This window comes from Lissotriton vulgaris, chromosome 5 (genome assembly GCF_964263255.1).
Source record: "Lissotriton vulgaris chromosome 5, aLisVul1.2, whole genome shotgun sequence".
Classification (NCBI taxonomy): Eukaryota; Metazoa; Chordata; class Amphibia; order Caudata; family Salamandridae; genus Lissotriton; species Lissotriton vulgaris.
The window spans coordinates 1,209,346,986-1,209,373,954 of NC_141693.1; the positions used below are offsets into that span (position 1 = coordinate 1,209,346,986).

Below are 26,969 nucleotides of genomic sequence, written 5' to 3' on the forward strand. Positions count from 1 at the left end.
ATAACATAAATGTGATGGGTCACTTCCATGAACTTTCTCAAAATGTCAAGCCACCGGGTAGGTTTGGTCCTTACCCGTAATGGCCCTTAGGTGTTGCAGTACCTGCTTGTGTACCGGTAGACGGGTGCTACCCACATATCTAAGTTCACAAGGGCATTGCAAAACATAGACCGCAAATTCAGTTTTGCTGGTCAAGCGCTTTTTGATCTGTACAGGCTTTTCCTTGAATGGTACCATATATTGGGTTTTATTGCATCCATGTCTGCAAGCTTTGCAGACCGTGCACTTTTTAAACCCACCACTTAGGGCCATCCAGGTATCTGACATCGGTTTTTCAAGTAAGTTACTCACTAATCTGTCTGCCATAGAGGTGGATTTTCGGAACGTGATCTCTGGCTTTTTGGTGATGTAATTACCGATAACAGGGTCCCCTGTTACCAAGTTCCAATTCTTATAAAAAAAAACGCCGTATTTCCTTGTGTTGCCTACTATAAGTGGTAATCACTCTAGGGACAATTTTCAGGCTGTCAGCCGGCAGACTGCTGGGTTTTTCCTTAACGGTTAGGGCCTCTTCTCTAGTTATAGACATTGAGCGATTCATTGCCCTTTGAATGACTTTGGCTGAATAGCCTCAGGACAAAAATCGCTCCTTACTCTCCTCCTGGGCCTTCTGACACTCTAGGTCTGTGCTACTTATTCGCCTGATCCGTAGCATTTCCCCGAAAGGTATGCTACTTATCAGGTGACGGGGGTGCTGGCTGGACGCATGTAATACTGTATTTCCAGCCGTAGGTTTTCTATGCATCCTAGTTGCCAGACTTAGGTCCGTTACATAAACCTCAGTATCTAGAAATACCACAGCTCTTGCATCTATATTGGACATGAATTTAAGGTTGAGGCTGTTTCTGTACAGGTCTTCCACAAATTCTTGTGCCTCTGTTAAAGAACCTCGCCACACCATAAATAAGTCATCTATATATCTTAAATAGATGAATACATGTTCCTGCATGATTGCACGCAAGGGCCCGCCGAGGACCTGCTCCTCCCAGAGTCCCATGTGCAAACATGCCAGACTCGGAGAAAAGCAGGCCCCCATAGCGACCCCCCTGACCTGCTGATATATGATTATTGAACAGAAAAAAGTTCTGTTCCAAGCAGATCTGGATCATTGACAATATATATATTTGTATATATATATATATATATATATATATATATATATATATATATATATATATATATATATATATATATATATATATATAAATATATATATATATATATATATAAATATATATATATATATATATATATATATATATATATATATATATATATATATATATATATATATATATATATATTTGAAGAGCATTACGGACTGCCATCAGATGCTTCGGAAGTGGTATGATAAAGGTTTGTTCAAAACAGAAGAATATCTATACTTGAGATGTGTAAACCCCATGACTCCAAGTTTTTACCATCTACCAAAAGTACACAAGAACAATGTTAAACTCCCAGGACGGCCAATCGTGAGTGCGCAAGGCAGTTTATTAGAACACTTGTCTGTGTATATTGATTATTTCTTAACTGACTTTGTTAAAACTATGCGCAGCTACATCAGGGATACCAAAGACTTCCTAACACACATAGAAAACGTGGTATGGAGAGAGGGTGACTGCATGTTGGTGATGGATATAGCTAGTCTATACACAAACATAGGGCACGCAGAAGGGTTAAAAGCCATTGAAAGTTTTTTGGTGACAAGATCAGCGAAATTCTCTCCAGTATGCTCCAGGGTGTTGCCTTACAGAGACGTGTAAAGAGGCCATGCCCCTTTTTACACCACTCTGCAATGCAGTCCCGTGGCGCATACTGGAGGTTCCTGGTGGGCTAGTTGGCCCCCAGGGACCCCCAGTATTCAAGGGGAATTAGTTCCTCCTCTGCAAACGCGCCAGGGGGCTGCCTTGCAGAGACGTGTAAAGAGGCTACGCCCCTTTTTACACCTATCTACAATGCAGCCCCCTGGCACATACTGGAGGTTCCTGGTGTGCTAGTTGGCCCCCAGGGACCCCCAGTATTCAAGGGGAATTAGTTCCCCCTCTGCAAACACGCCAGGGGGCTGAGTTGCAGAGCGGTGTAATGAGGTCCCGCCCCTTTTTACACCTCTCTGCAAGGCAGCCCCCTGGCACATAATGGAGGTTCCTGACCCCCTAGGCCTTCTCAGGTGGTCCCACAAGATTTTTTGGGGGGGAAAAATCATGGGATACGCGTAGGTTACGCACACCCTGCCAATCCCCAAAAAAGAATTAAGGCACCACTCTGCAAACACGCCCCCTGGCACGTTTGTAGAGGGGGAAATAATTCCCCTTGAATACTGAGGGTCCCTGGGGGCCAAGTAGCCCACCAGGAACCTCCAGTATGCACCAGGGGCTGCCTTGTAGATAGGTGTAAAAAGGGGCGTGGCCTCTTTACACGTCTCTGCAAGGCAGCCCCCTAATACCATAGAGTATTAGACTCTATGGTAGATGTAACTTCAGTGACTATTAGTGAAAACCTGTGGCAAGAAGTAAGATGTTTTGATTTGTATTTTTGTTGTAAATATTTGTTTTCCTCAGACATACTTTTTGGTATTCAGTACAACCAAGAGTGTGATTATCTTTTCCTTTTATTTATGAGTAAACATATTGTTGATGGTATTTCATGCAAATGTCTTATGTTAAGCTTATAGTTTTCTTTAATGTCGGACCCCACTAAAAATATCATCATTATTTCCACTCCTCTTTTCCAAGAATGTGTATCTTCTTATAGTAATTTATGAATATATTGGCTACCAATGGGACTATATTTGATCCAGTTGCCACGTCAGAAACCGTTAAACAAAATGTTTTTCTACATTTAACAAATTGTAGGACAAAATTATTTCAATAAATTGCATAAAAAATGTGTATTTGCCTTATAATCATCCATATTCAATAATGCTTCTTCACAATTTTTTACTCTTACTGTATGTCATTTATGTACAGAATATTTACATCCATCATGCACGCAAAATACGATTTTCTAATTATATTTTGCTTAATTTCTTTAGAAAGACGGTCATATCCTAACTGTTTGAGATTTTTTTTTAATGTAGACTGTAAATATTAGTTAATGTATGGCGCAATTGGTTGAAACACTGAACCTCTCCCTGGTTCAATCAGACCCAATGGTGGATATAGTTTATTTCTACGGATTTTTTGAAGCATTTCTAATTTGGATAATCTAAGACCAGAAATTTCTCAAGTCGCACTGAAATCCCATTATTTTCTTTAACTTGTTTCACACGGTTTTTTAAATAAAAGCCTTTTACTAGAAAGATTTCCTTCCCATTGAACATATATTGTATTATCTTATCAATGTTTTTCCCTCTCATTATCATAATAAGTGCTGTCCATCAACAGTATTGTACCCCCAGTATCAGTTTTGTTAGGTCCAGCATTCGCCAACACCTTTTTATATTAGTAAAATGATATGTCTAATATACTTACTTATTGGAGCTTTCAGCCAGCCTCTTCATCTTTTGTCCTGTTATTGTGTCATTCACATTTTTATTCCTCCCACTATGGCACACAGCATGGGACAATGGGCCAGTCCATTTCAGCCATTGATAAACTTCATTGGGCCTGATGTCATTCTACCCATTCAAATGGATCGCATCCACTCACAAAGGACCCAATTATGATGTTAGTCGCAGTTGCCTCTGACCGACATCATTGCGGACTCTGGACTGACCGATCTCTGGTCAGCAGTCCCGAACATATACTCCCATTTCCCTATGGGAGTTTGTGCTGCAGCCGTAAATGAGCTGTAGCACAAGCTCCCATAGTGAAATGGAAGTTTGTGCAAATCCCTGCACCATGTGGCAGGCACCTCACGGCACCTGCCACATGGTGCAGGGATTTACAGGGGGGCACCTCAGCCCCCAACTGTAGGCTGCAGGGAGAAGGGGGCCTTGCTAGGGGGCCTCCAAAGTCACTTTCTGACAGGCTTTACATGTTGGAAAGCCCGGCATGGCAAGCCTGTCCGAAACTGATAGAGGAATCCCAACAGCAGAATCTATCCGGAATGACCGGCGGGTTTCAATTTCGTAATTGGGTGGTCAGAAGTGCAACCTTATAAGTCGGTCGGAAATCCTCCGGCCGACTTTGAAATAAGGCCCAAAGTAGCTCTTGATATTACTATGGCAATTTGGGACCAAAACTACATTTTTGCTTTCGGCCATTTTCTTAGATTGATGAGGACTCAGCAACTTTGCCAAAACTAATGTTTTGCAAAAACTATGATTAGACCAAACAAGCACTGGCAAAGCCAAAAGGCTGGTAACCATTGAAGAACTGATTGTCTTTGCCATTGCTTGTTTTTTAATTGTATTCCCTTCTTACCCTTAAATATGTTTATGAGCATTCTCTTTCCTATCATTATAGGCCTCTTTTGTAATCCATTTTTAAGTTGATTCTTGCCTGATCTGTCAACACAGATCTACTAAAAAAGATCTATAGCCTTGTTTTTCATTGATGGATACACATTTTATTTCAGTGTGAATTGTTCCTAACTTCGCAAACTCAGGATTGGTTTTTCTACCTGTGAAAATAAATCTTTTAATCTCATTTGTCATATACATGTGTAGACTTGTACCTTCATGTTTAATCAAGAAGTTGTTGTTCTAGGGATAAAGGTCTTCCCTTTTTGCAGTAGTCTGTGACAGTTTGTATGATGATGGGTTAAAGAAAAGACTTTCCTTTTCCTCAATATTTTTCTCTCTCCTCCTCCAGGTTTTCTGCCTATTGGGTGTGGGGATTACAAATGGGAGTTGTGGCCAAAAATGCTAGATGTCTTTGGAGCAGGGGCAGTTTAATGAACAAATGACCCAGAGTAGCAATGAGTTGGCCCCTCTCATAAGTGGGTGATGGCCTTCCGAACACTGAGGCCTGGGTAACCTGTCTCACCCCACTCATAGCTGTAGCCATAGCACTGTTCTGGGTTCTGGGAGATGGTGCTTCCTCAGGCTTTCAATAACTTTCTGAAGAACTGAAGTGACTCTGTAGCTAGTTGGCCCAGCAGGGCCAGTCAGTCCTTTCCCCCATTGGGCTGGGGCTTTTTCCATGCGGACATGGGCCTTTTGAGGCCAGTTTTGAAAGCCCAATGCCAGCTTTAGTGTCTCTGTGATTTTCCCAAACTATTTGGTGGTAATTTCTGCAAGCATGGGGAGACAGAGAAAGAGAGAGAGAGAGGAAGAAGATAGAAAGAAAGCGATGATAGGAAGAAGAGAGAGAGCAGAGGAGAGAGAGAGAATAGATGAATGTAGGAGAGAAATAGCATGAGGAGATGAGGGAAGGGGGCAAGTTTGAGCATTTATGACAGGGCTGCTTTTTGCCCTGTGGACCAGTTGGGTGTCACAGAGCACTGTGAGTCACTATGACTGGGTGATGGAAGGGAAAAAATTACTTTCTTGTTCTTCACGATTCCTCAGAGACAAATTCCTTGAATTGGTAAAACTCATACAACCCTTCTTCACTCACTGACCTGTGCACTCTGACAGAGAGATATACAACTGGACAAACTGCAGGTGTGATGCAAAGAAGCTACTGTAAAGCCTATTGGACATTTAGGTACATCTGGAACCAATCAAAAGCATTCTTTAAAATGAATTGCTAGTCATATTTTTTATAAATACCATATACACATTCAGCCACAGCCGCTGCAGATAAGGGTGGTGGGGCTGGCTGGGGGGTTGAGGGGGGGATTTCGAGAGACGTCCATGAGGGATTATTTATTTATTTAATTTTCTCTTGTGGTCGTCTCTAGAAATCCCCACCTCACCCCCGAGCCGAGCCCACCGCTCTTACCTGCATTGGCCGCGGCTGTACACATTCCATTTTTAAATATGAGGGTGTGTATTTTCTGGATAATGCAGGATAGTATGGCTAGTACTTCTGAGTCTAGGGTTGAGCACTTTTAAAATATATAACTAAATGTGATTAAGTGACTACTTTTGAGATATATATTCAAATAAGTTTACTCCCCCAATCTTTGGATGTGATTGAAATTAATATATTCAAATAAGTCACTCCCCCAATCTTTGGATGTGATTGAAATGAATTTATAGATTACATATTTGTCTCTCGGAGCATTGCCAAGTATGTTATTATCTGTTAGGTATTCGATAATCAGGGTCATTATAATCCCTTAGCAGTCTACTTTATATTGCCCGCACCCGAAGTTGAGTACTACATAATGACAATCATAATTGTTTAGTCAGCTAGTCACCTTGGCATTATAAACTCTTCCATTGGATTGAGTAGCTCAATCAAAGTTTATTATTGAAGCCACTACAGCACCATGATTCTAGTGCACCCAGATGGTTTGATAAAGCTTGTTCTACCACTAAGAGGCGCCTTCAAATTGCCATGTCGAATAAGCCAAAGGATAGAGAGAATATGGCTCTTTGTAGAGCTTATTACAAGTATACATTAAAAAAGTCATTGATGGTTGCCGGTAATTTGAAAGGGTCCCAATCATTCTAGTGAACGTTGGTTATTGCCATCAAAGTGAATAGTGACTCAATGGTCATTCTGGGTGCATGTATTACTGCTGAACAATGGCTATGTCATTTTAACAATAGCTACTGTTAAAAAAACAGGTCTTAGCCTAATGTTGTCTGATTAACTCTTAACAGAAAATCTAGTTTGAATATCTTTGATCATCATAACATTGCTTTTGCTCTAGAAAATAGTCCATCTGGCAAAGTTAATAGGCTGGATGGTGTGCTATAAATCTAATATTTTTTTATTGATATATTTAGAGTTTTTATAGTGCTTGAACTTAACCCGTTAGGGTATCAGAGCGCTTTACAGGCATCAGCAGTAGTAGACAAAAGACTTGGAGTGGGAGTGGGGTGTTGGATACATAGGGGATAAAAGGAAGGGTAAATACATTTTACATTTACAATATACAAGAAACAAGGTCCCTGGGTCCATTGTGAGATGCCCGGAGGTGCCGGGTGGATAGTGTCTGGGTACTCCAGGGGAATGCTTCAGACCGAAGTAGAGTAAGGTCTCTGGATGATTAGAGGAATTTGCCAATTAGGAAGGTTTTAGCATCTTTTTTAAAGCAAGCCGGAGAAGGGATTCTTCTAATGGCGGGTGGGAGTGAGTTCCATATTCTTGGTGCAGCCCCAGAGAAGGCCTGATAGGTTTTCTTTTTCTCAAAACGTGCAGATTGGAGCAAGAGGTCTCTGGTGGCCGAGTGTTTCTTGTTTCTCTGAATAACACTAGTTTCTGGGCAAGATATGCAGGGGAGTTAGAGTGTAATGCCCTGTGCGTGATACATGCCAATTAGAGTTGGATTCTAGCCTGAAGAGGAAGCCAATTCAGAGCTTTCAGATGTGGTGAAATGTGGTCAAATTTCCTTGAGCCTGTTAGTAGTCTGGTGGACACATTGAGGCAGGTTTTTAAAGGTGCCAGGGAGATCTTGGGTAGACCGAGAGGGTAGAGCAGCCATATTCGAGTCTAGAGATGACTAGTGATTGGACTGCCATTTTTAGGTCTGGAGTATCAAGGAAAGGTTTCAGTTTCCCTAGGTAGCTCAAGTGGAATCTGGCTGATTGAGCCATCAAGTTGATGTGGTCCCGCATCTCAAGTTACATTCAAGGGTAATTCCAAGGGATTTGGCCAAATCCACGATGGCTGTGATGGCCTTAATCCATACCTGAGTCTCAGGGTTGGTTTTGGGTGGGGAAAGTAGTAGAAATTCTGTCTTCTTTGCATAGAGTTTCAGTTGATTGGAGGACAGCCATTGGACAGTCAATTTCAGTGCTTCATTCAGGGAAAGGATCTCCTCGAGAGAGGAAATTTTGATGTAGATCTGAGTGTCGTCAGCATACATGTGGTAGGAGATATTTGCGGTGTGTAGTACTTCGGCAAGCGGTTAGAGTTAAAGGTGTAAGAGGGTAGGGGTCAGGGTTGATCCTTGGGGGACTCCAACTGTGACTGGTGAGGGAGCAGACAGGTTGCCGTTAATTAGGAATCTCAGAGACCGGTTATGGAGGAAGGACCTAAACCATTCAAGAACAGAGCCATCCATTCCCATCCTGAGTTTGAGACATTCGAGTATTTTTTAATGGTTGACCGTGTCGAAGGCCGAGGATAGATCTAGGAGGATTAGGACCCAGGGTTTGACTTGGTCAAGGGCTCGGAGGGCATCATCCATGATGTGGAATATGGCGGTTTACTGCTGTGCCCAGGCCTGAAACCGGATTCGAAGTCTTTAGTAGGTGGAAGTTGGTGATGTGTTGGCTCAGCTGCTGTTGCCTACACTTCTCCAGAACTTTAGCTAAGAGTGGGATGTTAGAGATAGGTCTAAAGTTGTCAGGGGAGACAGGGTCAAGCGCTGGCTTTTTTAAGATGGGTAAGACTTGGCCGGGTTTCAGAGATTTGGGTATCGATCCCTGAAGAAGGGAGGTGTTAATTATTGCAGTCCAGCTAGGAATGGTGGCTTGGGTGGCGGCAGTTAGGCAGTTAGAGGGGAGTGGGTCATTAAAGTGGTGATTCGGGTTTAAGGTGGATAAGATTTTTGAGATGGAGTGTTCGTCATAGATTTTGAAGTCGGTCCAGTGCACTTGGATTTTGGGTGAAGCCTGTGGAGGCAGCTTAGAGTGAGACAGATCTGGAAGGGGTTTAGAGTAAGTTGCCGATCTAAGTTCGTTACCTAAGGCTGTGATTTTGTCAGAGAAAAAAGACGAGAATTCCTCTGATGATATTAGTGACTTGGGGGTTTCTTTCGCTGTTTTGGCCAGTATGTTGGATTGGTGTTTGAGCAATTCAAAGAGATTGTGGGGTCTGTTCTTGGCGTTCCCCAGTTCAGATCTGAAGAATTCTTTTTTTGAGTTGAGGATGTTCCCGTTGTAGGCATTTCTGGCCTGGCGGAGAAGTTTTAAATGTGCGGCTGAGGGGTGCTGTCTCCAAATTCTTCCTGACTGCCGGAGGGATTGACTCTCTCTGTTGATGGACCCATCGAACCAGGGGTTTTTGTCTTTGGTTTTGGTTCTTTTTATTTTTTAGCAGGACATGGTCAACAAGAATGTTAGTTATTATTGCAGAGTAATGATCATTGAGGTCATTGACCATTGTGATACGGGGTGATCAGACGTGCAGCGACCTACCAGTTCCATGGGATCTAGGTTCTTGGTGTCTCTGACCCAGCGTTTAGGAATCACCTGCTGCTGTGCCCTTGTCTTGTGGGTGCCAGGTAATAGGAAAGTGATTGCGTGGTGGTCCGACCAGTAACAAGGGTCTATAGCGATAAGCTTGACTATTGGTTCCTTAGCGATGATCCAGTCAAGAGTGGCACCTTTCAAGTGTGTAGGGAGTGCGCAGGCTTGGGTTAGGGCTTGGTCGGCCAGGAGATCTTTAATGGCGTTGACATGAGGATCCTTGTGGTCGTTCCAGTGCAGGTTGAAGTCACCAAGGAAAATGTCTTTAAAGTTGAAGGAAACCTTGGCTGTGATGATTTCCATGAGATGGTCAGTGAAGGTGTTGTATGTGCCTGTGGGGTGGTAAAAGATGTGCTGATTGCACAGTTGGGTGGTGTTGCTGCATATGGAAAGTGCAAGGTATTCATAGGAGTCTATGGTGTCTGCCAGGAGTTCCTTGACGAGGAGGTTAGAGCAGTAAATGCAGGCAATCCCTCCCCCTTTTTTGCTAGATTGGCTGTCCAGCCTTGCAGTGTTGTAGTTGGGCGGCACTAGGAGGTTCAGGCATAGAGATGAGGATTTGTTGAGCCACGATTCAGTCATGATTGTTAAGTCAAAGTTTTGGCTCAGTATAAGGTCTGCGATATCGGCGTCTTGCTTAACTGCTGAGCGGCAATTAATTAGGAGGCCAGATAAAAGAGGGGCAGAGAGAGTGTCGTATGATGGGGAAGACAGGGGTACTGGCGCTAGTTTGCTATCAACAACACTTCTGTTGCAGAGGGTAGCTGATCTGTTGGGGTTGATTTCGACCGTGCGGATGGCAGGTTTGACGTTCATGTCTTGTGGACTAGGGGTTACTGGGACAGAGTTGTAGGAAAGGAGTATAGCTAGAATTTCTTCTTCAGTACGGTCTAGTAGACTAGGGGTGACCAGGGAAGAGTTGTAGGAGATGACGAGAGCTAGAATTTCCTTCTCCGAGAGATGGCATGGTTGCTTGCGAGGGCGAAGGTGTCTCAAGGATAGCGGTAGTGGGTGATTGGGGGATCTGTGAAAGGGAGGGGGAGGGGTTCCTTGGAGGCTTGAACTTAGAAGAGATGGAGAGTTCAGTAAAGTGAAGGAGGTTCTTTAGATCCAGAATTGAGTAATGGCTGCTCTGTAGTGCAATGTAATAGTGTAGAGCAATATAATAGGAAAGCGCTTGAAGGCAGGGGGACAGTGATTTGGTAGTGGTTCTATTGGCTTGCATTGGTGGTAGGATAGAGGGGCTGGATCGACTTGTGTTGTGGGCCAATGGAAGAGTTTCAATCTAAAGGTCTGAGGGAGGAGCTGGCGGGGAGGAGACCAAAGGTCTGGGAACGATTCTGTTGGTAGGCTAAGGTGGCGTGATAGAAGGGTTAGGTTGATATGAGTTGTGAGCCCTAGGGGGGTAGTTTGTGGGTGGCTGGGCACGCTAGTCGGTGAGTCATCGGGGCAGTTGTTTATTGCCCTGCATGTGTCATGCACATGGTTTTTGAGGAGGGTAAAAAGGGCCGCAAATTTATTGTGGTTGTTGGTTGTAGCTTGTATCAAGATGATGCCGTTTTTGTAAAGGGTGATGGTGAGGTCAGGTCGCAAGGTTGCGGAAGGCACTATCGGGAGCTTGGTCCCATACGGTATGGTCCTGGTTCCGTGTACATTAAGGAAATGCGCGATGGTTTTGCGCTATGAGGATGTTCTTCTAGAGTAGAAAATAAGTACATTAATGACTGTGCCCTTATCAGTGCTGTATCGTAAATCAGGGTCTCGGGTGAGTTTTCAGGGTGGATTGCTTGAGAGATTTTGCAGCGGTTTTGGAGAGGTTGAGAGGATACAATAGAGTATAATAGTTTTCCCCAGTAGCGGTCAGGCCAGTTCCTACCATATTGGCTAGGGTGGGGCAGTATGGGATCGAGAATGGGAGTTGGGGAGCTATGGTATTGGGCTTGGTCATTTAATATTAATCTCTGGGCACCCATACTTACTAATGTTTTGAAACAAATGCATGTAAATCTGAGTTGCCCAGTTCTTAAACTGTGTTTATAATTGCTCTAGCCTTTAACCAGGGAAACATACAGTTTCCTCATTGTTACAGACCCATATCATTGCTGGAGTCTAAGGTTAAAATAATTGGTAGATTTGTACATGAAAGAATCTTAGATTGGGCCTCTGTCAATAAAATCTTATGCAAAACACAGTATGGTTTCTGTGAAGGCCTGGCTACAGTGGAGCAAAGTCTAAAACGTCATCTTAATAGGCTACCCTTTCTACCTGGCCTCCATGAACCTACCTAGTGCTTTCAATTTTGTTAATCGGTCCATTATCATAAAGAAACTGGTCTGGACCATCCTTAGTCTCCTTTCCCTTCCTCCTAACTCCCCACTATGAGAGGTTGGCCTGGTATATGCTGACCACTAATTAAAGTGGGCACCTTATACCAGTCCAAACAACCCTCATTGATGATGAAGTTAAATACAACCTTTATTGAAAGCTATCTTAGTGGTAGCTATGGAGAGCAGCCTTCAGGGTAAGTCTCAAAGGAATGAAAAGCAGCTTGGTTTACCAGATTATAACCTCCTGAATGACCAAATGGAAGGAGAACCACACACGGTATATATAAAATATATGTATTTATTACTAAACACTCTCTACTAAACTCTTCATGAGATTAGAGAACAAAGCACACAATATTAAATCACTAAAACAACAGTAAATAGCACAATACACAGTGGGCTCCAGGGGGAGACCAACCCATATACTAAGAAACTGGTATAACAACCACGACTTGACTAGACACAGTGCCTAGAGCACATATAATCGCTGGGACCCCAAGGAACCACCCACGGTAGTGACACAGGGGACCCACGGGGGACGCGTGCAGTGTGAGAACATAGTTGCGAGCTCTGTTCAACTCTATGGGAAAGTCACGGTTGGAATTTTAAAGATTAAGGACACTTAGGAGAGGACTGTGAGCAAACCCTTTCAAACATAGAAGGTTCTAAGGCCAGCACCCATGTGAGCACCGGAGTACTCGTGCTACCTAACCCTGCATAGGTGTCAAGTGATGTCGGGAATCTTCATCGTTTTCAAAGGCGTGAGGCTGCAAAGTGCTGCTGCCGGGAAGATAAAAAGTCTCCGGTGTGATCCAAGCCGGGATTGGAGATGAGAAGAACCTGAAAGCAGAGGGGACAGAGTTTGGGTCACTTCAAAGTGACCAGGGGCATGATAGATGAATGCCACCGATGTCGGGTGTTTTAGGTGCGAAGAGGGGAATTTTGACTCTGAAGCCACGGGGACCAGGAGACGTCGACGATGACCAAAGTCCGGAGGTGAGCAAAGCTATGGAGAGTTAGGGCACGTCTGGAGCAGCCAGGAAATCCCACGGAAAGTCAAAGTTACCTTCACAGGGACCCACAGGTCGACGGACCAGGGATAGCAAAGGGACCGCGAGAGGAATCACAAAATACCAGCCCACGGAACACTCGTGGAGCGTAGGCCGGTAATCTTCGGAGGAAACACTGCTCGGGGTCAGGACTACAAGTAGCCTAAAGCAGAGCCTCAGGTGTTGCCGTAAAGCACATGCTGCTGCAAATGTACACGGTGCACAGGGGTTCGTGTTGCACAGTCCCCACGAGGGAAGTGGACCTCAGATTGCTGAGGGCGCAGATCAACCTCAGTGACCTCAGTATTCCACCTCCTGCATTGCAGAAATCTTCGGAGTCCTTCAGGAGCTGCGTAAATGCAAACCAGTCAGATGTGTTTATGTGCCTGCTTAGAAGGGGAGTAACTTCTTTACTCCAAGGGAAATTCTTCAGTCATCCAGCGTTGTGCAGATCATCGAAGTACTTGATTTCTGTAGCAGAGTTTAGTCCAGGTAATATCTAAAGTCTTGTAGTCAGGGGTTCAATCTGTGGGGACCCACCTATGGGAGGGTCAGGACAGAGGGGTGGCATGTCCTGAGTCCAGTTTTGCATCAGAGCAGGAACAAATGGCTCCTGCACCCGGTTTGAGCTGGACTATGCACAGGAACACCAAATGTGCCACCAGTGCAGACATCAAAGCACTCTTGGAATGCACCCACTCAGCCCCAATACACTAAAGCCTGTCTGGGAGGTGTTCACACCTCCCTGTGACAGGAAACCTATTTCCACCTTCCCCTGCCAGAGTTGTATCCATTAGCAGGAGGGCAGACCCATGTCTGTGGCTGGCAGCATCCATCTTGTGATGCCAGGGTCGAGAAAGCTGGTACCGGGTGTACCGGTGTTGTCATATTTCTCCCTCTAAGAGGGTGGAATCATACCTCCCACACCAATTACTGGTGTGGAGGTATAATTCCAAGGTGTTTGACAGCAAACACAACATGTTTCCTAGCAGCCGTTTTAAAGTTAGCATTTCCTGCTAGGTTATAATGCATATTATTATTATTATTATATTTCTTATATAGCGCCAGAATCGACCCCCGAAGGGGTATCTCCGCACTTGCCTTGGGAACCCGTCCTGGTTTTTTCCCTGTGAGATAGCCCCTACAGGGCATCCCCAAGGTGAAAGCCAGGCATCCCGCCGCGGGGGGCCGTTGTGGAGATTAAGCAAGCTTAATGCCCAAAGTTGCAGAGTGTGAACCCATGATTAGGTCAGGCACCGAAGCGAGAATTATCGAGTCCGTGGACATTTGAGCTCAACACCCTGCCGCGTCGGGAATCGAACCCTGGTCCCGGGTCTGACCTCAGCCTCAGGGTCTGCCTGCTCTAACCAGGGAGCCACACTTCTCCATATGGTTTGCTGCATCACAAACAACCCCATAATATAGGTTCCGAAGGCTGAAGAGGGGCTCTGCTCATGCAAGAGCACCCTCTTACATAAAACTCTCACCCTGCCATCAGGATTGATAAGGCCTGCCAAAGGGGTGACTGATCGGTTTATATGTGCAGTGATATAGGATAGATATAGTGAACCTATATCTAAGTAAGGGGTGCATGCACCACCTTACACAGGCTGCAGTAGCAGACCGTTGTGTCATTTTGAATGGTCTCCCAGGGGTGGCATAATACATGTTGCAGCCCCTGGGAGGTCTCTGTGGTACCTATGCCTTAGGTACATAGTATACCATATACTAGGGACTTATAAGGGTTCTCCAGAATCCAATTTGGAGTGTACCTAAAGTATATGCAATCACTTTAGAGGAGAAAGCAGCTTGGCTGGGGTCCTGGATAGCAGGGTCCCAGCCAGATTAAGTCGAAAACAGTGAAACATCAGCAAAAATTGGGGGTAACTATAAGAAGCAGATCCTACTCTCCTACACCCACATTATTTTTATCATGAAGAATGTGGGTTAACGTTTGTTAAAGACCATATTAAGCATGTGTGATTAGTACTGTGTGTTTCCAATTGGAATAATCCTAGTGCAATCTTAAGCTGACATATGATTGCTTGAAATGTGAGAATGGCCTTAAGATCGCTTGGTTGTCGTATATTAACTCAACTGTGGAAGATTTAGAAAGGTCGTCTTTATTTCGGAATCACCTTTCTTTTTGTAAATTGGATAAGATCTGGGTTAAAAAAAAAGTTGTGAGGTGGGAGAACACTGAAACTAAAAAACCTATTGGATGGAACTACTTAGTGTGTTGCTTTGCGTAATTATGAATTTTATGATTATATATTTATGATCAAATAATGATTTTTTGATGATGAGGATGCTAGAGAAAGTGGAGGATTGCAGCGGGTGTGCCAGGACAGGAAATGTACATTGGTTCCATATTTAACCTCTTGCCTGTATTATCAAATGTGTTACCCACCAGTCAGCTCGGGTGATGTCTCACATTCGTCTGCTGGCTTTGGAGCAGGTGCGACGGGTGAAGAGTGGTCTGAAAGAAAAGGAATCAAGTTCAGTTTGAAGGTATAGATCATGCTCATTCTATACATTGCAGCAAGAACCCTGGGAACTAGTAAATATAATCACGCCCTATCATTCCATGACACATTTTGTTCAAGCAATGTAAGGGCACTGCTCGAGTAACTTTCAAATCCTCACATGCTCTGCTCGGTGTGAAGAGACCTTGGAATACATCGCTATACTGCACTGTATATAAATACCAATAACCAATCAAAAGCTTGTTAGGGAACCAAATACTGCTCAGCTCATTTTTGCTCAGGGTGGTAATGCCCTGCGAATTGACTTGCTCTTCTTTAGCCGATGTTATGATAAAATTCGTTTTCGACCTGCAGAGTCAATTTCAATACAGAGGTAATTAGAACCATGAGTACTTCCTAAACACAGGATGTATCCATTGCAAAGATTCCAAAATCAGTAACCAGCAACTGTGGATACAAATAGATCGCTGCAATAGCTGCCTTAACTCCCTAATCTATTTTAAAATGTAGTTTGCTTGTGTCATGGTCAGGTCCAGGCAGCCCATTCAGCTTTGAAATCAGCCCCCTTACCTGCAACGATAGAACGGCCAGTCTGGCACTTAAAGAAGCACAGCACAGTGAGCCCTTGCAGGAAAGCTGCCTAGCAGACGTCACTCTCCCAACTTCCCTGAATGTGGCCAGTGTGTCTGTGTGCATAGTATCACAAGCACAGATATGTATAATGAGGAGAGGTAATACGATAGAAGGAAGGCACTCAATGAAGCCTTTTTCCATCTTCTGTCCTAAATCTTAATGTCCCAGTGACTTAGGGCCTCATTACGACTTTGGCGGTTTTGAAGCAGTGCTGCCATGCCGCCGCCACGCTTCAAGACTGCCAAAGCCGTACTGACACAGCCTGCCAGATTACAACTTTTTTAGTCTCAGGCAAGTGGTTCTTTGGCGTTCCCACGCCAGTGCCTACAAAAAAGGCACCGCAAAGGCAGTTCCTGCAAGGCATGGACTGGTGCAGTCCATGCTGAACAGGAACTGAGATGAGTACACCCAGGGGGCACAACATGTGCTCCCCTGCATGCATCCCAGCCCTGAGGCAACAGGTGGCCCTATACGGCCCCCATTGTTTCATTATAATATTCTTGGCGGCGCCGCAGTGGCACCGCCAAGCAAAATTGGGGCCTCAAGATCACCGCAATCCTGCAGCGATATCTGATCCCTGACGGGCGTAGTGATCCAGTGATCCGAAGACGGTCCAACTGCCCAACTTGTAATAGGGCCTCGGACTGCCGGTGCAGTGAGTAGGCCCTTAATCTAAACAGAAGACACACCCAACCTGGTGCTCCAATGGCAGAATTCCTCTCAGAGCCGGTGGTCATCAATCCATTGTTATTCCCTCTAATGTCAACTATGCATGCCTTGGCCAGTGCTAAAGACTCTTGAATCAGTAGACAGGGACGCTCAAGAGTGATGCATAAAAGTAGGCCTGTGCATGTGCAAAACAATTGTTTGGTCTCTAAACCCTTAGGGATACTGTTACATGAAAACTGTGGGGCAAATTTACTAGTTTTGCATGCAATTCATTATGAGAGCCATAACTGCTGTGCTGCGATGTGTGAAAGGGAGAGAGCAGGACAGAACCATATCTACAAATATATGGTGCTACTGCTCTCTTAAGTGCTGGAACACTTTCTGACTACGTAGCACCAACACAAACCTCTGCACCATAGTACAAAGGAATCTGTGTGAGTCTAGCATAGGTTTTGTACTGGAAGGGCGTTCATACAGTGTAAAATACTACACCGAAGCGTTAAACCTTTTACCATTGTAGATGTGCTGTACAGTATAGCACACATGCAAAGTGGAAAACGTTTGGAGAAAAGATCACATTTCTCCTTCTCTGTCCCTGCCTCGAGGAGGCAGATTTTTGTGAGGCAAGGCAAAGTCTTCACATGGCATGATTGTAACATGGAAACGACCCATGCACCACCCATTAATGCCCCTTGATTTAGAGTAATGGCAAGCAGTGCAAACTGCTCCTTTTTGTTACTATTAAGCAACTTAGATAACAAATCATCACTTTGTGATGGGTTACTTTGCTTCTGGTGACTTTGCACCAGTGCAAGGTTTTTTAAAATCTGGCCCTATGAGCGCAGTTTTATGCAATTACATCTGTTACTTGTAGCACTATTTCAGAAATAGCAATTCGTATTTTGCTGTTTCATCTGTAGATATACAAGTTTTCTGGCTGGACTTTAGCGTTTTTCCTCACATTAATTTAAAAGATAATTCTACAAATGTTCACATATTTTTCAACAGGTTTGCACTAGCTCTAGGACTAACTCGGTGCAGTCAATGGCATTAGAGTGCATTTAAAAAAGCAGTTACTATACTTTTCCCCAAATTGTCTTTAAAATATAAGACATGTGATAACTTCCCTTTTCAAGTTCTTGTTGCATTTGGAATTGATACAATCTATGTTTTTGCACGAGTATCATTACCAGAATATATACTACAGATGTGATGTGTGAGGAGTATTTCTTCTCGTCAAACAAGGGTGAGCTTGAGCCCAGGCCTCTACTGAAGGTGGACGATGGCCAGCAGAGTTGGACTGGGGCACAAAATAAGCCTGGGCATCATAACAAACGTGGCCTACATTAGCAAATCAGGCAGCTAAAAAAGTTGCCCACATTTACAAATCAGGGCAGTATTGAACTTATCAAGGCATGCAATATTGGCTTTTTTCAAGATACAGTAGGACTCTTGAATCTCTGCTTAGTGCAGGCAATGTTTGTGGAATTATCAAGGAAATCAACAGTAAAAACTGATTCACCAGACCATAAAAAAGGGACTCAAACAGCCAAAAACAGGTCTCCCCACTGACCTGTCAGACCAACCCTTCTGGCTCTGCCAGATCGCCCTATAAGCCAGTTCAATTTGTGTGGCCATGGTGAGACAAAAAAGTCGCCTGTGTCATAACAGTTACATAATAACGGTCTTTTATCACAGTAGTAATAATAGTATATTTGTTTAGTCATGAATGTTATGTTATGCTTAGTTGTACTGTGTGAATTTCACTCAGGAGAGTATCCTTGTACCTGAAGAAGAACGGTGTGATATCCTTGCTGGAGCCTATGTAAAAAGAGCTAGATTTTCTGCTTTTTGCAGAAATCACGGAGTGGGCTGGCAGCTATGATGTGTAAGGGAAGGCCGCTCCAGGCTTTGGGGTCAGGTACAGGAGTGTTTGCTCACTGGCTCTGCGACAGCTGGGGATGTGAGCGAGCTAGAGGCTGGCAGAGCTGAGAATTCTGGTAGGAGTACGGAAATTGATACAGCTGTTCAGGTATGCTGGACCTTTATTGTGCAAAGCTTTGAATGTTTGTGTGGGGAGCCTGAAGATTGCACCCTTGTGAACTGGGAGCCAGTCAAAGTCTTTGAGATGTGTGTGCGGGATGGGAGTTTGACCAAGAGCTTGGCTTATGCGTTTTGGATAACTTGGAATCTCTTGGTGAAATGTGCAGATATGCTGATGTTGAGTGCCTTCCCACAGTCTACTAGTGATCAGGGCCTGTGTAACAGTACTATATGTGTTGAGAGGAAGCTATCTGAAAGCAATTGTCTTGGCTTCACTGTTTATTTGCTAATAGATATAACACACTATTATTCATTCTGGTATTAAGGCTATTTTGAAGGTGGGGGCTACAGACACAGAATAAAGTACTCTACCTTCTGATGTTGCCATGGCTTCTTTATCCACCACCACAGCGCCTTCGTGACGCACGGTACAGCGTACATGCTCTGAGACTGGGAATTCATCTACGTAAACAGCGCTGTACTTGCCACTGCTGGTCAGGATGGGGGATGCAGGCTCAAGCCCAGTGTTTCTGCCGCTGGTGGAATTCATGAAAATCTGGGCTTGGTTAGGGTAGAAGTCCTTCACCAGGCATGCGGCTGCCTCATCCGATCTCAGCACGAAGACCGACGGCTGCAAATTTACTTGGAGCCCTTTGCAAAAGATAAAAAACACAAAGAAATTAACCCTTATTAACATTGTTTGCATAACTACCTACTACAAAGGCACCTTCCAGAGTTGAAGACTGGAATATAGTTAATTGCACTAAATATCATTCATTGCATTCGAAAGATTGTTAATTAGTAACATATGACTGATATGTGTTTCTCTGTGCCTCTTGAAGCCTTCTCTACTTTAATGAGCACATTCTATTTGATTAAACCACAGAAGAATCTTAGGTTCTATATTTAGGCTACAATTCTGGGATCTGGGTGGTTTGTTGTGTCAAAAAGTCCTCGTGGCATCTCGAACTGGTCCACCCTGCGCTCATATTGTGTGTTCTGTCTGACCTGGTATCTTCCCTCTAAAGTGAACTTGAGTCATTGGTTCACAGGTGGGTGGGTGTTCTACACATTCTATGATTCTGTAAATTAGTTATGTATTCTATTATTCTGGGATGCAGAGGTTAGGGGCACCCAAAGTGTACCTCCACCCCTATCTGAGGGTTCCTACTGCTCTCTGACCTGTCTGTGGGGTGACTGCTGGTTGGACGCAGCTGGTGATATATATGATAGGAGAGAGAAGCCTGTAGGGCATAGTGAGAAATTCGATCAGTCTTTCAAATCGAGGGTCATTCTCTTTCATCTGAGTTTTGTGTGCAGCCTGCCAAGTTTCCCAGGGCCATGAGTCATGAGCTGATCCTGTCCGGTTTTTCCTTGAGTTTATCAACTTTTGGCCTTGTTTATTCCATTATATAACATCACTACAAGTCCCAGAATTCAAGTAAATAAAACTGGACTAGAGCAGCACATCATGCATGAACATGGGAAACACAGCAGCTATATCACTGCGTTAGTTTTTGTAGAAATGGTAAGGCTGTTATTTTTTTTAATACTATTGGGGGCAGGGGGGTTGGCCAATCCGTCATGTGTAGTGTGGTCCCGTGCTGTAATCCTGCATTTGCAGGACTTAGCCCCGCACCCACACAGTGCGAGCCGGTGCAGTGGCAAATAAATAAAATGGTATTAATATGCCATTTCGTTTATTTGTCTTTTTCTGCTCCCGAGCAGGAGCCAACCCTGATTCCATGTCTTCCTCCCAAGATAGTATGCTTTCCCACCACATCTTGTTCTTCATAGTATAGCATTGGGCTTGTAATGTACATTGCACAAAGCCTACCTAGAACTAGCACACCTTAAACCCTGAACAGGCGGGCCCCCTTCAGTCCTTTCTGTCCATGTGAGCAGTGCCAGGAATACCTATGCAGTAACAGGAGTTTGGAAATGGGCCATATGGGATGTGTGGACCTAATACATATCTCAAGACTGCACTCTCCGTTCCCCCTCCCTTTTTCTGTTTGAATCGATTGAACAGCTACTTAAATCTGAAAGGTGACAGCTCGGGTTTTCCAAGGTATACACAGCTTTGCATATATAACAGCACCCTTAAGCCAGTACTTACCTTTCCCTTTACCTTAAAAGGACTCTCTGCACTTTTACTGGAGGAGAAACAGAATGTATGCAAGACCCTATGTCTGAGTGACCTACAAGATAGGATAAGGTCTAAAACTACAGAGCCATCCCAACAGTGGCACCCAGTGATGGTAGAGAAATCGCAGTAAGGGACCTGCATGTAGTTATTTTCTCCTTTAAGCTCCTGTGTGTAGTTCTTGTCAACTTTGAGCTCCTGTTCATTCTGTATATCAGCTCTGTAGTCAAATATATACATTTTCCATTGTGTCTGCATAGAAAATCTTCTTGCTCTTTGAAGCAATTGGAAAAGTTGACAGGAGACCTTGTTATGCAACAACTTTACTATTAAAACTTAATTAATAAGGAGCTACCCAAGAAAGCATCAACACAATGCAGATACTACAAAACCGCACCAACAGAATGTGCTTCAATTGCTGAATTACTTACTACATAGGCCACCTCATTAATCTATCAATGGGTCCCAGGTGGATGCAAGGATTAATTTTAAAGACTTTGGCAATGTGCAGAAAACCCATTGGTTCAGACATCAATGTACTTAACAAAGCTGACATTCCATTATGTGCCAATTAGGAACCTGTGATCAAGGACTGCTCACTTAATTAACAATTGAAACCTGCAGGCATTTGAAGCATGAATGCAAGTCTCTCTGAATCAGGGGTGCCATAGTTGTTAAATGAGCGTATCCTCACTGTGACAAGTGATATAGTGGACAACAAAGACGCCAAATTCACTACATTGACTTCACCCAGTACTTAGCAGACTTTTAACAACCACAACTCAATTTTTATAACAACAAGGTTTTACAACCTACCTAGTTTTAATGGACATGAAGCAGTGATTTTTTAATGTAAATAAATCATTGTGTGGTAGTGCACTATCAATTACAGGAAGCACATTTTCCATTGAACTGGACTCTAAATGTTCACAGACAATACTGCTAAAACTTTATTGCACTGAAATGATAGTGTGTGGAAATCGGGTTTCAGTGAATATTTATCATTTGTGCATCACTAAGTAAATTGTCTTGCTTTGTTATGATCCTAATAAATCTCTGTTTTCATCACACTTCAGAATTACAAAACAATATACCTAATTTTTGCTTTCTTAGCTGCTGAATGTGGACAGTTCGTTTACAGGCATTCAACATTTTGTTGTGTGTTACAAAAATGAACATACTGCAGTCTTTCCTTTCCATTCATTGTACCCCAGAAAGATTGTTACATAATTCACTTTAATTTTCTTCCTCTGACTACAAAGTGAGAGGAGCTTGTAAACACCAATCCTATGTTAAAAAAATAAGCAGTAATTTGTCAAAGGACAAAGCCTGAGATAGAACCTCTATCTTTGAAGTGTAACAAACGTGACAAGATAAATACAAAATTTAAAGGCACCTCCATGCATTGCTTAGACTTTTGCGACCCACCAAAAATTGACCCACAGTTTGGGTAACAGTGGCTTACCCACTACATTAGAAGGCAATTAGATTGTGGGGTTAAGAATAGCAAATATATATTGATATTGATGATGTAGTGGCAGGTGTTATACTAGATGTGGTATTTTTGTGGATGGATGTTGTCGACCTTGATAAAGAGACACACAAGAATTAAATGCATCAAAACTGTAATTGATGGCAAAGAAGGAATAAATGCATGCTAGGGTGGGCCTGAAGACTGGACTTTTAAACTTACTTTTTAATGATGTCAACAGGGGCTGTAACTTAAGAATGATTGCCATTTGTTCTGGCCCATACCAGAAGGGACTATAAATCACTACCCCTCATGCTTCACTTCTGCCTCCATCAGACTTATGCCTTACAACCTACTGCTGGGTAGAAAGCAAATGGCACACATGGTGCTCTAAAACTACAAAATACATGCATTTAAAAATTACCATGAAAAGTTACATTCTTACTAGATAAAGGATGCAATCTGATGTGAAGATTAACAATAGAAAAAGATCAGAAACAAGTGAAAAAAGCAGAAGCAAACACTCACTGGTATTATAAAATCAAACAACAAAATAAGAAAGAATAAATGAAACACTTATCAGAAATTGTATACAAAATGTGTGAACAGATTGCATAAAGATGGGGTCTTGAGAGAGTTTGGATCTTCTCTCTCTCCAGAATTAATGTTTATAAATTGTCTACTTCATCCTTTATTAAAATGTCTTTTTTTTTGTCTTTTAATTAAGTGTTTATCTTCACAGGGAGGGAGACTGTGATTAAAAGTCGTTTAATATTTTAAGTGCCACTGAGGAATCATTGGGCAGAATAAACAGATTGACTAGTCTGCTACTCAATTAAGTAAATTGTGAATACAGTTTGTGTGTAAACTGTGAAATCCTGTGAAGTGCATTTAAAACAATCCCAGCTATTACCAAAGGGTAGTTTATGCTTTAAAGTCTATTGTAACTTTATGCCCTTTTGAGACTGGGCTTGAGCAACTACTGCTCTGTCTCGAGTATGATAGACCTCTATATTAAAACCCCCTTCAACATTAGAGTTGCCTTTATAGATTCAGATTAAACCAGTACAGTGAACAACAACTCACGATTTGCTCTTATTATTGGACACCTCTGATATAATCTCTGCAGGAGCTATTAATCTACATAGACACTTAGATACTCTGACTTTCTGCTACACTAGCTTTGATACCCTTATTCTGTTCATTCTCTTGATTATTGTACTGTTGCTTTAGTCCTTAATCCTGACTTCTAAGAATGTTGTTTAAATTATTTATTTTCATTAGTTTTCTGAGTCATGTTCAATTTCATGTTATCCATGTCAATACATATGCTGTTGTGAACATGTAGAATGCTTATGTGTATTTATTTTTAACTTACATTTCGTTTTTCTTTCTCTCAGTGCACTTCTTAGAAAGATCAATTAGAAACTTAGAAACTGAAAAGCGATCAGTAAAAACCATGACCATATCAAACCTCAGTTAGAAGGTGATGCAAATGAATTGAGATGTGCAAGAAAACATAATGGGTAGGATCGGACATACCTACAATATAGGTGGCATAGATGACTGTGTATTAAGATATATTTGTTACCAAAATATGCAATAAAATACAATACGACTGCACCACTCATACCAAAATATTTTATGGAACACAAAATGAGAAAAGAAATGGATTTTTCTTGTGGAATTCAATTATTAGTCTGTTGCCAAGGTGTGACGTTTAACTTAATTAAGAATATGAAGTATGGGTACTATAAGACAGGGCACAGGATCTAAACATTTTAAACTTCGCAAACTAATCAGTTATCTAAATATTCCCCAATTAAAGAGTGTCCACACATTTTTCAACAATAGTGTTTTCATTCATTTGAATTATTACCCAGAGAGTATATCTTAAATTAAAAGTCTTTTATTTAAAAATTAAGATATATCTGTATTCACTTAAAAATGTGTTTCTGTAATATACAATAAGAAAACATGAAACTATTTCTACCTTAAAATCTTACGTATAGAAACGTCTGCAATAGTTTGGGTTTGTAAAAGATACTTAAAATGTTCAGTGCTTTCTCTTTGGAATCAGAAAGGTACCTCTAAACTTACTTGGCTCCACTGAGAGAGTAGTTCCAGGTCCAAAGATTAGTGTGGAGTCTGTGCCGCCTAACACAGTGCTATTTCCCTCTACTAAAATGGCTTCACATTCCTCATTACTGTCCAATGATACACACAGGCTCTTACACTTATTTTAAGGCTGCAATTATAGACAGTAGTGGAAGCTGATTATGAAAAAAGCTACTAATGTTTTTCAGCCTTACACATTTAGCTACCCATAGTGCCAACTGACATAATCTAAGTGTTTCTGGTTGAATTTGTTGAACTGAATTATTTTAAAATGTTTAAGGAGAGATATTTCCACTGTTTGAGGGAAATGTTAGAAGATCCTCCATCAGTAATTTTGTTTACCCTCCAACTTCTTTCAGATGCTTTTTAAAAATGCATTTGCAGCCTCCAAGAGATAGCAGAGAATTTTGTACAAATTTGCCGCAACACAGTTTCTGAAATTGAGAATCCATCAGTGAAATGCACCACTTTGTCATTGGAGAATTTGACAGTACATTTTATAATTATGTGTTCAATATCATCATCTACTTTCTAATTAGAAGCACTTTTACAATACTTCTTTGAGCTGAAAATTTTCTGTACTCATGTCGTTAAAAAAGTTCTACCATCTTACGAAAAAGATTTGTGCACTTTACTTTGTTTCATGGGGAATCTACTTGTATCCTTTCACATCTGCTACTACAATGTGCGGTAAATTGCAATTTTGATAATCTAACAGTGCTGAGAGGCCTAAGACCACTTATCTTTGGACTGGACAGGGGTTCATTGGTTCATGACTTCATTGAGAGATTCTGAAGCTAATGAGGTTGTATATGAAGAACTTCTTGAGTTGTGGAGACAGAAGTTTTGGTCACTATACCGTGTGGGCGTTTAGCTATTGTATTGCTTATTGTAAAATACATGGTTAGCTCTTTAAGTGGGCGTGAAAGCTCTTAGACAAAAGAGGAAAGCATGAGCCAAGCGTTCCAATGAAGGAAGAACACACACAAAATAAAAAGACACAGAAGCAATGCCCACTTGACTTTAGAAAATCAAAGGCCAGAAATACACAAGAAAAGAGACAACAAAATGAGTATGGATAAATGTTGTGCAAAATTGTGGGAGCCCATTTGAAAATGTTCCTTTTTATGTTTTGAGCCCGATTCATGAAACCTAAACAAGACCTGCTGCAGTAGCATTTGTTTTACATTGCATGTCTGTCACTTCAAAGTACTACAAGATATATATTCAGAAATCCAACACGAATTAAAGATTTCAGAATGCAAATGTAAACATACAGAAAACAAATAATTAAAAGTTATACATACTAATGTTAGCACAGAGAAGGGCACAACAGTGGCAGAGGTCAAACGGTACATGTCAACTAGCAGAAATCAATAGAAAAGATCAGAACACTTGTGCAAACATGCCCAAATGAAATAAACAGTTACTTGGCTCAGAATGCGGGTCCATACATACAGAGGCATTGAAAACTGAAGTTTAAAACATTTTTAAACATTCAGAAATAAAATAAAAACTTGCATCAATCACATACAGAATTGCAAAAAACAAGAGCAGAGTTCATAACGCTTATGTGTGAAAAAAAACACATGCAATAATCGGTAGAGGAGTCTAGAATTTAAACTAAACATAGAGAAGCACATCAAATGAATGTGAAGATATAAAAACACAAGTAAACACTTGGAGAGATAAAAACAAAAGTTTCCAATACACACACAGAAAAACACAAGTAGTGCTTAGAATACCCAGGTAAACACATAAATACAGGAAAGTGTAGAGGATTGTGGACTGTGCATGTTAATATTTAGAAAGATAACAAACTAAAGCAAAGTTCAAAAGACAAATGTGAAAATACAGAGGTACTACAACCATTTGAAAAACATATTATAACTTAGAATACACACTAGCATACAGAAACACAACAAGCTATAGCACAGTTCAGAATGTTCACAAACACAAATACAGACACAGTAACAGATTTCCAAATATATGAATTAGCATACAGAAATGCAAAAAATCGCTTTTCTGCTATTCAAAGTGCTTTGAGGCACTGCAAACGTACAGTATTGTAATCGGAGCATAGAATAGACTGGAAAATAAAAAGGTATTACAAATAAAATGATGGTGTTGAAATACAGGTATAAAACAATAGTACAGTTTGCAATACTCATATATACATACAAATATACATACAAAATTACAAATAACAGTTGCAGAATTGATAACCCACGTGTCAACATACAGAAATGCAAATATAGAAATAGCTCTCAGATCACAAATATAAACAGCCTGAAATGAAGCAAATAATGTTGGAGTTCAAAGCACACATTTAAAGGTACAAAAATACAAAAACTATTGCAAAACTGTTCCTGAGCTTAGAATACTTATGTTAGCGTACAGATATACAAGAAGCTATGACAGAGTTCAGGACACACATTTAAAAATATACAAATAAAAGAAACCGTAGTTGTATTCCAAATATATGTGTAAACATACAGAAATACAACAAAATAGCAAAGTTCAGAATGCCTTTGTACTATTTCAAAGTTATTGTGGTATTGCCAACACATAGAAATGCAAAAAACTGGTAGAGGTGAGATACAAACTGCATCAAACAGAAATGCAGAAAAGCAGAGAACTGATTGCACAAGTAAACATAGACATAAAACACACATAAAAGTGCAGTTTCAAATACTCACACAAATAAGGATGGAACTTTTGTATCAGAAACTTATGGAAATATAACACAAATGTGTGGTTTAGGTCACACTTGT

At 41.8% G+C, this 26,969-nt stretch overlaps 1 gene segment (V, D, J or C); it reads right to left on the reverse strand.

Annotated features, from left to right (window-relative positions):
* The window catches only part of LOC147712292 (T cell receptor delta constant-like), a 106,804-nt gene that overhangs the window by 16,501 nt on the left and 63,334 nt on the right, over positions 1-26,969 (reverse strand). The window contains 2 exon segments of the C gene segment in view: positions 15,040-15,108; positions 18,833-19,111. Coding sequence covers positions 15,040-15,108; positions 18,833-19,111 — 348 coding nt within the window.